The sequence below is a fragment of the Lissotriton helveticus genome, chromosome 6 (genome assembly GCF_964261635.1).
Source record: "Lissotriton helveticus chromosome 6, aLisHel1.1, whole genome shotgun sequence".
NCBI lineage: Eukaryota > Metazoa > Chordata > Amphibia > Caudata > Salamandridae > Lissotriton > Lissotriton helveticus.
Window position 1 is genome coordinate 574,543,874 of NC_136067.1, and position 14,828 is coordinate 574,558,701.

The 14,828-nt window shown below is 43.7% G+C and overlaps 1 protein-coding gene across 2 annotated transcripts in view; it reads left to right on the forward strand.

Moving 5' to 3' along the window:
* The window catches only part of ADGRB3 (adhesion G protein-coupled receptor B3), a 1,104,008-nt gene that overhangs the window by 733,087 nt on the left and 356,093 nt on the right, over positions 1-14,828 (forward strand). For both annotated transcript variants that reach the window (XM_078648009.1, XM_078648010.1), the window contains exons 15-16: positions 9,666-9,792; positions 11,270-11,373. In XM_078648009.1, coding sequence (XP_078504135.1) covers positions 9,666-9,792; positions 11,270-11,373 — 231 coding nt within the window. The remainder of the gene's footprint in view (positions 1-9,665; positions 9,793-11,269; positions 11,374-14,828) is intronic.

The following is a 14,828-nucleotide window of genomic DNA, read 5'->3' on the forward strand; positions in this document are numbered from 1 at the left end:
ATAACATTATTTCGTTTTTTTTTAACTATTACAGAGGGAGATATGGCCAACTGTAATCCAAAAGATGTCATGTAATATTTTAAAACGTATCCATTCATATGCAATTATTCAGTCAGTTGATGCTGCCAATTAATAATAGCATATGCATGGATATGTTTTCAAATATAAAAATAAGTTGTTTTGTATGCCCTAGTGAGGGAAAACTGTCAATGTCATGGTCTCCCAATTGTAGTACATTAGCTCCATAGGCTAATGTGAGAGGCCTTTATTAAACTTTAATAACTATTGACGAGAGTGAGCTAAAATGATACTTCAAAATGTCGAAATAATATGTAGGATAACTCCAACAACTTGCCAAGGTTAGATGTATGATAATTCTGCCATAAAAGACATTATATAACCTGCTATTTTGATGTTCTTAAATCCAGTGCTAGAGTAGGCTCTACTGATTGGCCAGCCTTTGACAAGCTGAGTCAAGCTCCTCTGATGAGTTGTGGAGTGGCCTAAAAGGAAACAAAGAGACATCTGTGGGAGATCTGCAAGCTGCAGAGCAAAAACCAAGAAGGGGGCTAGGTAGCCAAACTGTGCTTCAAAGAGTGAAAAACACTTAGGGGCCGATTAGGATGGCGGACGGACTTGCGTCCGTCCGCCACCCTTGAGGAGGAGGGAACGTCCGCAGGGGCTGCGGCGTTCCCTCCGTGCTGATTAGGATGTGACCGCCAGGGTGGCGGTCACATCCTCTATATTTAACATTGCGGCGGGTGCAGCTTCAAGCTGCACCCGCCGCAATGTTAAAAAAGCATGTTTTACATTTACATGCACAAAGCGGCCGGCACCGCACGGTGCCTGCTGCTTTGTGCACGCAAATGCAGGGGGGTACCATAGGTACCCCCCATGTGCACCCCCCACCCCCCATTCACCCAGGGGGCCCGCAACGGGCCCCCAAAGTGAATGTCCGTATGCTTTTCCATGGCGGAAAAGCCGCCGTGGAAAAGCATGTATTTACGAACATCCTAATATGGCGGACGGTGTCTCATAGACACCGCCTGCCATGTTATAGCTTTTCCGCCACGGTCGGAAGCCGACCGCGGCGGAAAAGCGGCGGACGGAATTCCAGACCCACCAGCCATCCTAATTTGGCGGTGGGTCTTTGGAGGCTCCGCAGCGGTTTTTCCGCATCCTCCAGGCCGGCGGACACTTCCGCCGGCCCGGAGGATGCGGAAAAACCGCCATCCTAATCGGCCCCCTAGTACAGAGCAAATGCCCACCCCCACTTCCTGCACTCCCAGCCAAATGCAAATGGGAGCTCATGTCATTGAATTAGCAGAGGGACTGGAAGGGGAATGTTAGGGAACGTTATCCACACCTGTAGGTTGGGTTGACCAGACCTTAAGCTCCAGGAGAGGATTTTTCCATTTTGGTATTTTCAAACAGCGCTTACTGAGACACAACTATGCCACAATTTGGAGGAGTTGTCATACCTGAGAGTGGCATCCTGTATCCAATTGGTGCCCCCCCCCGCTTGTCACACAAGAAGCAATAATATAAACAGGGGATATCTGCCCAACATCTCAGCTAACTGCCTGAAGAAACAAGAAGAAGACAGGACTGTCCTGCTGGAACCATCTGGCCTGCATCACGAGGACTACACTCTGAATGACTGCACATGCTGCACACTTTGAAACTACAGCAAAAGAAGGAATTTGCCTGGCACTAAAAGTTTAATGAGTGGACTCCCTGAAAGAAACAGATTAAAAGGGTGCCACCTGAATCATCTCCACCAAGAAGAAACCGGCTAATCACCTTCAGCTGCACTTTAAAGGATTTGGCCAGGTGCATTGTGGGAACCATTGTCCCAAATCTCCAATGAGCAACTCAGAGCTTCTGGAGCCTTGACCGATTTTGTGGACTGTTGCAAAACTGCCTCATTTTTGTTGGCTGTAGGACTCTGAGAACTTTCCACTGGTGTCCAGTCCTAAAGTGCATGTGCTCATTCCTCTAAACATGGTCTAATTGGTTTACACCTGTTTAGAATATTATATTTACTTGTAAGTCCCTTGTGAAGTGGTATACCATACACCCCGGGTCTGTACCTGAAAGGTACAAGTGGGCCTACCGCACCAATTGTACCATCAATAGAAGTAGCCTTTAAAACCTGTCTCCGCCCTGCCACTGCAGGGGCTGTGTGTGCAATTTACTGCCACTTAGACTTGGCACTTAAAGCTACTTGCCACACTTGAAACACCCCCCTTTTATTTCATGTACACCACCACTAAGGTAGTCCCTAACATTTATTTGCACATATTGCTGTGTGTGCCTGACAGCCGGTCTCCAATACAAGTCTGGGCAGGACTGGGTGACCGCTACATTTGTGCATTCCCTCTAGACTTCCACAAGATAGAACACTCAACTTCATCTGCATTTATCTGTATACTGATGGGTCTTCCTGGGCCGATTTAGCCCCCATTTCTAGGCTGGCAGATAGGACTGGGTTGAAAGGGGAACCTGCGTACTTCAGAGATTTCTATTGAAGTCACCCTGACATCAAAGTCACTTTTGGGTATAAGTACTGAGTCTCTGACTCTTAAAATCAAACAATTTTGAGACCTATAACCAGACATCGCTAGTTCTATATCTGCACATTGCCAGAAGGACTGCTGTGCTGCCAGAAGGGACTTCCACTTTGCTAACTACTTTGCTGTGTTGGCCTGCTGCCTGCTAACTGCTGTGCTGTACGATGTACTGTCACTCTACGACTTGATTTGGTGTAATGGTCTGCTTTTTTGCTGCCTTTTTGCTGTGCATAAGCTCTAGGTGTGCTCCAAGGGCTTACGGGCTTGCACCATGTTTTAAAAATCTCTAAGTCATCGAAGATTTATTCTGTGTACGGCTGCCGTAGAACTCTACCATTCGTGAGTCCGGGAGATGTACTTGTGGCAACGCTCACGCAGAGTGAAGCTTCAACCTGCATTGTAAACTAAGCGAGAGCCCTGATTTTACCACTGATGTCACAGAACCAAGAGACACACTTCCAGCGTGACACCGAGATTGACCATTCCATGTTGTGCCAGCCTGATTGCTTGCCTTTATATGAGACGCTGCAGCGCCCTGGCCTGACACTTCAAATGCGACTCTCGGCCCATTGGCATGCCTCGCCTTGACAATCCAGGACTCACCTGCTTCACCATCCCTAGTGTGGACCATTGCTGGGCAATATCGGGCCTTGTCTACTTCCACGAAGTGAGCCTCAGCTCAACTCACCGAAAGGCAGCCTTTGTTTTCCCCGACAAAAGGTACTGTTATTCTTCAGAACTGTGAGGTCTCTGCACCCAGCCTACATGGCATCGCACGGCTGCTGACGAACATTGAGAACTTGGGGGAGTGCTATGCTGATGCTCATACCCTGAGGAAGTTCCTTTTCTGTTTCTTTCGTGTTACCGTAAAGAACCTAAAAGAAGCAGATATACTTATTGAACTGTGATTTTACCTGCATAGTTTGAATGCACATATCCTGAAATGTATTGATTATATTTTTATCATTTTGGGTCTTTTTGTTACCAATAAAGGTAGTTATTTTTATAAACCTGTGTGAAATATTTTGAGGTGTATTAATTGAGTTACTGTATGTGTGTTGCACAAATACTTTATGCAAAAAGAACTATTGATGGACAGAATGCAGAACAATGTCATACATTCACCCCAATACGGAGATCTGTGCCAAAATCCATTGTTTTTTTGCTCACCATGCAATTCTAGTTTGGACCCAGCCACATGCAAATCAGTCTTGACCCTGCACCCAATGGGAACAGTCCAGTCCGAACTGCCATACCAGGTCCTCCCTGGACTGGAAACAAGCATCCTAGGACAGGTTTTGGGGTTTCACCTCTCTTCAGCCAGGATACCTTGATTCCAGGAGAGCACTGGACTCACGTCTGAGCATACCCGTCCCACTCAGGGTGACAAATGCAAAAAGAACTATTGATGGACAGAATGAAGAACAATGTCATATATTCACCCCAGTCCCTTGCTCACTTTACCACTGGATTCAAGCTAGCCTGGCTGATGACGGCTGATTAGCCAGAAACCGGTCTCAGGATGCTTGTTTCCGGTCCAGGTAAGACATGGCTTGGCAGTTTGGGATGGACGGTTTCCATAACGCACAGGTTCAGACTGATTTGCATATGGCCATGTCTGAACTGGGGTGGCGGAGTGAGCTAAAGAACGATGAGGGATTAAACCCAGATCAGTTGACTAGGGATGAGAGCTTGCAATGTTCAACACTCCGTCCATCATCCCTTTGGTTTTGCTTTGTTCGCCTTTAGTTGGCAGGGTAGGCCCAGATGTGGGTCCCTTGCTCACTTTGGCACTGGATTCAAGCTAGCCTGGCTGAAGACGGCTGATTAGCCAGTAACCGGTCTCAGGATGCTTGTTTCCGGTCCAGGGAAGACATGGGTTTGCAGTTTGAGCTGGACTGTTCCCATGAGGCACAGGGTCAGACTGATTTGCATATGGACATGTCTGAACTGGGGTGGCAGAGTGAGCTAAAGAATGATGATGGATTAAACCCAGATCAGTTGACTGGGGGTAAGAGCTTGCAATGTTCAACACTCTGTCCATCATCCCTTTGGTTTTGCTTTGTTTGCCCTAAATTGGCAAAGTATGCCCAGACGTGGGTCCCTTGCTCACTTTGCCACTGGATTCAAGCTAGCCTGGCTGATGATGGCTGATTAGCCAGAAACCGGCCCAAGGATGCTTGTTTCCGGTCCAGGGAAGACATGGGTTGGCAGTTTGGGCTGGACTGTTCCCATGAGGCACAGGGTCAGACTGATTTGCATATAGCCATGTCTGAACTGGGGTGGCGGAGTGTGCTAAAGAATGATGATGGATTAAGCTCAGATCAGTTGACTGGGGGTGAGTGCTTGCAATGTTCAATACTCTGTCCATCATTCCCTTTGGTTTTGCTTTCTCTGCCCTAAGTTGGCAGGGTATGCCCAGACGTGGGTCCCTTGCTCACTTTGCCACTTAATTCAAGCTAGCCTGGCTGATGATGGCTGATTTGACAGAAACCGGTCCCAGGATGCTTGTTTCCGGTCCAGGGAAGACATGGCTTGGCAGTTTGGGCTGGACTGTTCCCATGAGGCACAGGGTCAGTCTGATTTGCATATGGCCATGTCTGAACTGGGGTGGCATAGTGAGCTAAAGAATGATGATGGATTAAACCCAGATCAGTTGACTGGGGGTGAGTGCTTGCAATGTTCAACACTCCATCCATCATCCCCTTTGGTTTTGCTTTGTTTGCCCTGAGTTGGCAGGGTATGCCCAGATGTGGATCTCTTGCTCACTTTGCCACTAGATTCAAGCTAGCCTGGCTGATGACGGCTGATTGGCAAGAAACTGGTCTCAGGATGCTTGTTTCCGGTCCAGGAAAGACATGGCTTGGCAGTTTGGGCTGGACTAATCCCATGAGGCACAGGGTCAGACTGATTTGCATATGGCCATGTCTGAACTGGGGTGATGGAGTGAGCTAAAGAATGATGATGGATTAAACCCAGATCAGTTGACTTGGGGTAAGTGCTTGCAATGTTCAACACTCCATCCATCATCCCCTTTGGTTTTGCTTTGTTCGCACAAATACTTTATGCATTGCCTCTTTTGGTAAGCCTGCCTCCCTGTGCCAAGCTACCAGAGGGTGAGCACCGTTATCTGATTTGTGTATCTAGCTTAGATTGGTGGGTTCTGCCTGGCCAGGGTGTATACCTTAGCCAACCAGAAACCCCATTTCTAACGTGGGCCCATCACAAACCCAAAAGGACCTTCTGGAGGCATCTGAAGAATTTGTAGATCATTTGGACATTTTGACCAAAAGGTTCCATAAGTTGACTGACCTGTCTTCACGACGCAAGCAGCCGACGTCAAACAGCAACTAAGCCTGAAATTTAGATTTTCCCACTGAAGCTCATGAGTTCTTCATTGTCAATGAGACTTCCAGGAATTGACTGAGGCATCCCCCTGAAGCAAGCCACAGTCTTTGAAGTCAAACTCGGCCTGCCGAGGACACCCGCCCGACATTGAGAGAAAAAGCTCCAAATGAGTGACCAAGTCAGAAGGTAAAAACATGACAAGGCCCTACCGCTCTTTGTATCTGACCTGTACTCCATTGTGGTCAGTCTGAAACTTTGACTTTGTCCAGTTCTAGAGTGATCAGATGTCCCAGGTTGGCCCTTTTGGCTTGTAAGCACTAGAAAGGGTTTATTCTTTGAACATTCATATCTCCAGTTCCGTAGATTGGATTTTTGTCATTTTGGTGTCAGTTTAATCATACAAATATTTCCAATTTTGATAAAATTGTGTTGTTTTCTTATTGTGTGTTGTGCCTTACCTATTTAATGTGTTGGTGTTTTTAAATGCTTTACATACCCATCTTCTAAGTTAAGCCTGCCTGCTTGCATCCAGCTACTAAGGGTTGATCAAAGGAATAATTTATTGAGACCTTGACTGGACCTTATATTATGATTGTGGCCGTATTACTAGTTGTAGGTTCCTACTTACTCATACTTATAAACCACTTTCCAACAACCATTAAGTTGGTTATAGCGCAACCCAATGCTTTCCTATGGGAGAGACAGTCTTGCCACAGTGAAAAACGACTGCAGTTTTTCACTGTCACAGCATGTAAAACATTAAATATACATGCCGCCCTTTTAAAATGCTATGCACCCTGGCCTATGGACATTTAGTGCCTACATGATGGGTGACTTATTAGCAATAAAAAGGAATGCTTAGGCCTGGTAAAAGGGTTGCATTCCTAGTTTGAAATGGCAGTGTTAACTCTACACACCAGGGCTGTAGAGGCATTCATGGACTACATCAGTGATTGGCACAATGAGTGCTTCAGCCCACAAGTAGCATTTACTTTATAGGCCCCGGGTGCATGTAGTGCTATAGACTTGAGTCTTATAAGTAAAAAAATGTGCCAATTAGGTGTATGCCAATGTTACTAGGTTTAATAAGTAATGCACATGCACTTTACTACTGGTTAACAGGAGTAAAGTGTTCAAAGTCCTATGATCAACAAAAACAGGTTTAGCAAAAGAAGGCAAAAATCTGGGGGAATAGTACACAAATGTTTTTCATTTCCAATGAATGCTATGGACACCCATCGGTTAATGCATTAAATCTATGTTGTATATGGCTATAGTGTCAGCAGTGGTGCCATTGGTCATGTCACCTATTACGTCATTCAATATCTCATCAGTGATGTTATTTAACATGTCATGAGTGATGTAATATGTGAGGTCACAAACAATGCATTGAGGGGCACATGGTATAGCTAGCTCAGAAAACTATAACTAATGATTTTCAGTGTGTATCATGAATTTTTATCTCATTTCAGCATCTAACTATAATGTCACTGCAATCGTTGCTTTTTGTGAATTTCTAGGTTTTTCTCAATGTGTGTGTGTTTGAGTTTTAATTGCCCAAAATTGCAGTGGTGTAAAAAAAAAAATTTCACAAGCATCTTGATGAGATCCCCCAATACAGTTGCAGCCCTTTACCTTTCTTGTGTTAAGGTTATCAGAGAATATACAGCTAAGTTACCTAAATTATGAGCCTTTAAGTAACTACAGCTCACACCACAGTCGTGCGTAGTGTTATCATCAATGATGCCTTTTCAGATATCAGCAGCATGCTATCAATAATGTCATAAAACATGTCAGAAGTAATTTACTATGTGAGGGTATAAGCTGTACATGGTGAGGGCACATGTTATAGTTACTTCAGGGCTTGTTTCTAGTTACTTCACTTAACTATAACTGGTGAATTCCAGTGTTTTCAGTGTAAAGTGTAATGTTGCAATGAACATTGTCACTCAACTATAACGACACCATAGCCTTTGTTTTTTGGAGTGAATTTCTAACATTTTTTTAAATATGTAGCAATAGCTGTGACTTTATCCTTTTGTTTATCAGTAAACTGTATATATGATTATAAATGTATATATATATATGTATATATATATATATATATATATATATATATATATATATATATATATATATATATATATGTGTGTGTGTGGAGAGAGAGGAGAGATATTTTATCTATCTATCTATCTATCTATCTATCTATATATATATATATATATATATATATATATATATATATATATACATATATATATATATATATATATAGAGAGAGAGAGAGAGAGAGAGCGAGAGAGAGAGAAGGAAAGAGCAATGCAGCAACGAGTTTCTCTGTAACTAGAAGTATATTGTGCTTAAACAAATCATGGTACTAAACTTAAATCTGAGGTCTGTGTTTCTATTTCCAAAATATTCTATGTGGTGATATACATTAAACTGGTGATCACATTTGACGGTAAAGTTCCTGGAAAGGATGCAAGCAAAGTGCCTAGAGCATACCATTTGAGAAATGTTATGTTTATTTCCGGATATGAGCACAGACAAGCAAAATTCGTACCAAGTTTAAGTGAAGGCTTGGTTGTCTCTCTCAGAGTCACAACCTCTATCCCCATCCCCGCTGAATTCAAATAATGAAAGGTGGTATTCGTTTTTATAATTTTCTTTTTTTTCTGCACAAAGAACACGCAGGGTGATACCATTCCCACTATTCTGATGGGGTGGGATGTCTCTGCGAGCTACCATTTCTCAGAGCCTCAAACAAATGTTCGCAGTGATAAAACCGTGTTAAAACACTGCCAATAATTAAGAAATCTAATTTATAATGAGGGCGCGGGAGCACGGTGGGATGGCGGAGATAGATGAACGCGTAAGTAGGTGGCCTTGAGGCTCGTGCTAACGCGCCGTCGCAACCAAGGCTACCGAGCCCGGCTAATGCTGCTGTGGGGGGAAGGCTTGGGGCTGCGGGCTGTTATTTCGAGGAGGACCCACCTCCCTCTGTTGAAGCAGCTTCGGCAGAGTGGAGCAATCCGACGCTGCCCGTTTCCAGGGTGAAATTGCCTTCCTCCTCCATCTCCACCTCCTCCACGCAGGAAGCATCCAAGGAATTGCACGAATACAGCTACACCAGTATTCTACCAGCACGCGGGGAAATGAGAAACATTCATGGATCCCAGAAATTAACCTTTAAAGAAAAGGTGCAGAGCGGTGTGCGCTGAAAGGGAAATTAGTGTGGCATGGAGGGAAATGGGCATGTACAAGCTGTCTGGGGGGATTTTTTTTCTTCTAACAGCGGTTAGTGGGTTTGCTGCTCCGTCGGAAGGAGCTCTGCACAGAGCTGCCCTGCGGAGCAGCACCTCGGACAGCTCCGAGCACAGGGCACTTCCACGGATCGCTACCCCGGACAGCTGCTGCCCAAAGCTGGGTAGGGGCGGGGGAGTACCAGCACCGCGGACAGCTCTCTCCACATGGACGTGCCGAGGCGCTCACAGCTCCCCGGACAGTCTGCTGCAGATCCCGGGCTCCGGGGATCAGCACTTCGGAGAGCTCCACCCGCCGGGGCTGAGGCGCGTTTCCCTGCTCTCCCTCCCCCATGCACCTCAATTAAGTCCCTTTCGAACAACAAGTACCAGACTGTAGATGTCTCCCCTACGGCACTCAGATGATGTTCGCCATTAAGCAGCGCTTCTTCCACGGAATTGACTGCCAGGTGTAATTATGCCGGTGTTTTTCTCGTTGCAGGAACGACTCTTTTGGAACCTGGTCCACCCAGGGATGTAAAACTGTGCTTACCGATGCATCCCACACGAAATGCCTATGTGATCGTCTCTCTACCTTCGCCATTTTGGCTCAGCAACCGAGAGAAATAGTAAGTAACAGTGGGAATGCGGGTTTAATGCATAGGCACGGAGGCTGTGACAGCGTTTCTCCGTGGTGTATTGCAGCTGACTGGAGGGGCGGGGAGAGAGATGTTTTTAAAAATGACATGGTTGCAGAAACGTATGTACCTGCTGCTGTCCAGCCGTGCTCAAATGATTCCAGATCTTGCGCTATAACTAATTCTCACCCAGTTTGAGTCACAGTGCAACTCCGGATTCGTGATATGCACACCATTGGAAAAAAAACCATGTGAGAGCATGCAGCTGGAATAGTCATGCCAATGGCTGCTTGAAGAGTACGAGCCGTGTCAGAGGAATTAGCCGACTCCTTCTGTTGCCAGTGAAATAAGAAGCCTAGATTGTTAAACAGATTGCAGCTCTGTATTGGATATTTTCAGTACAGACCTTCCTCTGATATGTGTTGACAAAAAGGGGGGGGGCACCCCGCGTGAATTGTAAGCCAGTTTTGAATATATTACAGCATTGCAATTATAATTACCTGCCACATTCTAGTTTTCCGTTGGGTGGATTGCAGTAAAATATGCTTAGAGAGTGAAAAGTATGCTGCAGCCTTTAAGGATGATCAGTCCTGGAATTTGTACTGGGTGTTTTTTTCTGCAGTGATCTATATTGTGTAAGGTAATGCAAGCATATGGAATGCTTTGAGTTATCATGCCTTAAACAATTAGTTTCCATAATGCATTGTTTCATGTTACATCTCTCAGATCTTCAGGTGGATAGCTCTTGGTTTGAATGTCTCATTTGGCATGTTCATTTGTGAGCTATTACAGAATGATTTTGTGATTGTATCGAGTGGCTAATGTGAGATGTACCCACCCCGGTTTTTCTTCAAGGTCATTTATTTGGTTACCTTCTGGTAGTGGTATGAAACTGCCCTCATTTAGGCTGCTTTAATAGTGATTTTGTGCTTGTACTCACGTTAGCCACCATTTTATCTGCATGAGCTGAAACTATATAGAATGACGTGGACAAACTGCACAAGAAAGAGTCTAAAAAAGTCCCAAACTTTCCTAACTCAACAGGAGCTATGACAGAGAAATATGGGAGGTGTCCTTGGGGAATATCCGTAGGCTGTAAATACAATCAGAAGCTAGTGAGAACTGATTTTGTTTGGGGCACTTTCTTCACACTCCTGCCTCCTAATTGTAATCCCTTTTTGTGCCTCACTCTGTTGAAAACAAACGAGCTGGGAGATTGGGCTGTGTGCACGCTACTCAATGCACAAGGCCTCTGGGTTCTCATATTTGAAAGTGAAGTAGATTCCAGCTGACATGGAAAATGGAGATTGTCTTTCAACTGCAAAAGGAAGCTTCACACATTCTATCAGCGCGGCTGCTCTGATAAAGCTGTCAATGATAACATCTAAACCTGGGTGACTTATAAGCTGTTGTTAAGCAGGCCAGAATACTAGATCATGTTAAGTTATTTACTTTTCTTTTCTTATAGGTCATGGAATCATCAGGCACCCCTTCCGTAACCCTAATTGTAGGCTGTGGCCTTTCCTGCTTGGCCTTAATCACGCTAGCAGTTGTCTATGCAGCACTATGGAGGTATGTATGTGATCTGAATGAGTAATTAGGAAAACAAATGTATTTTTCTAAGAATATATATTGTGAAACGGTAACTTGATACATTTTACTTAATGCATTACATGTTAAATATGTTTACCACATTATGTGAATACTTGAATTCATTTTCCCTTTTGGTTTGAAGACAGTTAAAGATTTATTGTGTAGTCAAAGTTTTACAAATATTTAGACTTTTACAGTGTTTATGAAGCCATTAGGAACAAGTATGACTATATTCAATAGGGTCTGGCTTACATTTTGAGTCCTGCCTAAAACATTAAAAAGCCTGCTACAATGAAAAAAATAATAGAAAATGTATTCTTTTATGGAAACAATGCTCTTAAGAGATAAACCATTTAATGGTTGATGAATCAGATTATGATGAATAAAATAGTCCCTCATGCATTGCAATGCAAACACTTCATAGGAATTGAAATGTTAAACTAAACAGCCAATAGTAAGAGGTGGAAAATACTCCTCCAGTTGACCCACAACCTGCTCTAGGACATTTTTCACCATTTAAAATGGAAACAATAGGTCGGGCTGACAGCGGCACTCTTAAGGCAGACTTAAAATGGCAGGTTTATTTCTGGAAACTGAAAGCTCATGTAACATTGACAGCCCAGCAAACACAAGGAGATGATGGATGGATCGCTGAAACTTTACAGACACTCACCCCCAGTCACAGAACTGGGTTGAATCCATCATTGTTCTTTAGCTCACTTTGCCACCTCAGTTCAGACCAAGCTATATGCAAATCACTCTTGACCCTGTGCCTCATAGGAACAGTAAAGCCCCAACTGCCAAGCCAGGTCTTACCTGAACAAAAGACAAGCATCCTGGGACCAGTTTCAGGGTAACACCCCTCTTCAGCCAGGCTAGCTTGAACCCAGTGGCAAAGTGATCAAGGGACCGTGTTTGGGCATACCCTGCCAACTTAGGGCGAACAAAGCAAACACAAGGAGATGATGGATGGAGCGCTGAAACTTTTCAGACACTCACCCCCAGTCACAGATCTGGGGTTAATCCATCATCGTTCTTTAGCTCACGTCGCCATCTCAGTTCAGACCTAGCTATATGAAAATCAGTCTTGACCCTGTCCCTCCTGGAAACAGTCTAGCCCGAACCGCCAAGCCAGGTCTTTCCTGAACCAGAAACCAGCATCCTGGGACTGGTTTCAGGTAACATCCCTCTACAGCCCACACATTCACTAAGGTGCATATTTATAGGACACAGGCCCTATACATTTATAACCAATGTGGTGGACATCATGTTAGGCCATAGAACCATCTTTTCCATGACAAGAGAGAATTATTTCTAGAGGCATCGATATTAGGTATAATGACCATCCATGTAGTAAGTGCTCACTTTATCAACCTCAAATGGACAAAGACAAAATCTACCAATCTGGGATTCCAACTCCTTAGATACGATTCTCTGAGTAGACCCTGATGGAAAATGTCCTCTTTAGTACGAAGTGCCACACAGCTGTGGGTTTAGGATGATATCTTAGAGTATCAATGAAAAGTTGAGTATAAGATAAAATGCATTGTCTAGAACTATTTTTTGGAACAAGCTGATGCAACCAGTGTCTTTCTTTAGGCATAGAGATTTCACCTACTCCCTGAAATTGAAGAGAGCTATGCAAAGATTTGTTTGTCCACAACGTTTTGCAAATGTCCAGATTTTTGCCCTTTCTAAAGATTGTGATATGTCTAAGTTTCCCTTTTTCTTCACCAATATCATGTCTTCCCTCTATTTAGTCAGATCGCTTTCACATTATTATAACCCTGCTGAGCCAAAAGCAAAGATTGGGATGTGAGTCACTCTAATTTAATATTTACGTCATAATTCCATGCTGGAAAACATAGGTATACGTTTTCTCTGCAAGTTTATAATTATGTAGCTTTTTTTATAATAGTAAGTGAAGGGCACAAAGGGCTTCATTTAGAGGAAGGTACTGAAAACCTGCAAAAAACTGACATTTCTTCCAACCATAAAAATCTCAGTTTTCCCTCTTCATCAAATGGTAACAGCTTAGTTTCTGGCACAGAAGCTTCAGATAGTGACACTGCTCATAATCCTGTGCAAGCCAACCAGCAGCCAGAAAAATGCAATTCCCATTGCACTGGCGGGTCTATCCCTATTAGACCAGGTCTTCTGGTATTGTTTTTTACTGTCTTGGTTAGCCACTCAATGAATGCCTGTCCCAGGCCAAAATAAAATATCATGTTGTCTGTTTGCTGCGAGAATATTCCCACTGTATCAGTGATAGATTCATGTATCTCAGAAAAAAACACCAAATTGGTGATTTGTTTCTGCAAAACATAAAGGGGGCACTTGTTCCACCAAAGCCTGGAGGACAGAGTGGCATTGGGCCTTTTTGCCAGATGTGCTTGAACTCTGTTAGGTGGAGCACATTTACCAAAAATCACTGCCTTATGGGCAGGGGTCTCAACATATAATGGACGGCCTTCTGCTGAGTGTGTGGCTGCAGGGCTCTGTCACGAGAATGGCTTGGTGCCCGGCCTTGGAGGGCCTGACTGAGGCCCTTAATGTTTTCAGTGAAATGTATCTTCTTATGTTATCTTACCTTATGTTATCTTATGTTATGTTATGTTATGTTATCTTGTATTATCTTATCTTATTTTATGGTATGTTATGTGAATTTGTAGAGCGAGGCTAAACACCAGTGAGGGTATCCAGGTGCTAAACAGTTTTTACCATTAAAACAAACATCAGTTATTACAAATTTCATGATCTCCCTGAGCATGTTCTAAACCAATTAACATAAAACTTTTTCGAAAGTTTCTTAGTTTTCCACAGCAGTTTGCAAAGGTTGCAATTAAAATTTTTGTAAGTTCGCAAATGCAAATGTCGCGAGCATGAAAGCGTTCTCGGGCAAAATTCACTTTTTAGCCTTAATGAGGTCAAGTAAACATTTAATATAATGTCCAGACCATGATGCAGAGTCATTTTTAATCTGATTCTTTGAACCAAAAATATGTATCTCTTAAAAATGGTCCATGATCAGAGACTTCGAGGTTTTTTTTTTAAGTGAGGCAGGGCTGGCGCCAATCAAGTATGTGTAGGAGTAAGTTTGGTAACAAGTGAAGCGGTGCAAACAGGTGAGGAAGAATCCTTAATCCCTCCTAAACATTGACCATAAGATGGACAAATGAATTCCGCAGGCCTGCGCACATGCTAGAATTACAGTCCTTTTTGCAACATGGTTTGTAACTTTCACACAATCGGGAGTCCAACAAATTATGCAAAGAACTTAAAACAGTGCAATTTAAAATTATTGTTCTTCTTTAATCCGAACAGTTGCCCAGACAACACATGTTTCATCAGGGGAAGTACCCCACGACTTCTTCAGGGCTTCTGGCAACGAAAGGATATGATGCGCTCCTCACCACCGGTTGTAATTCAGTCCC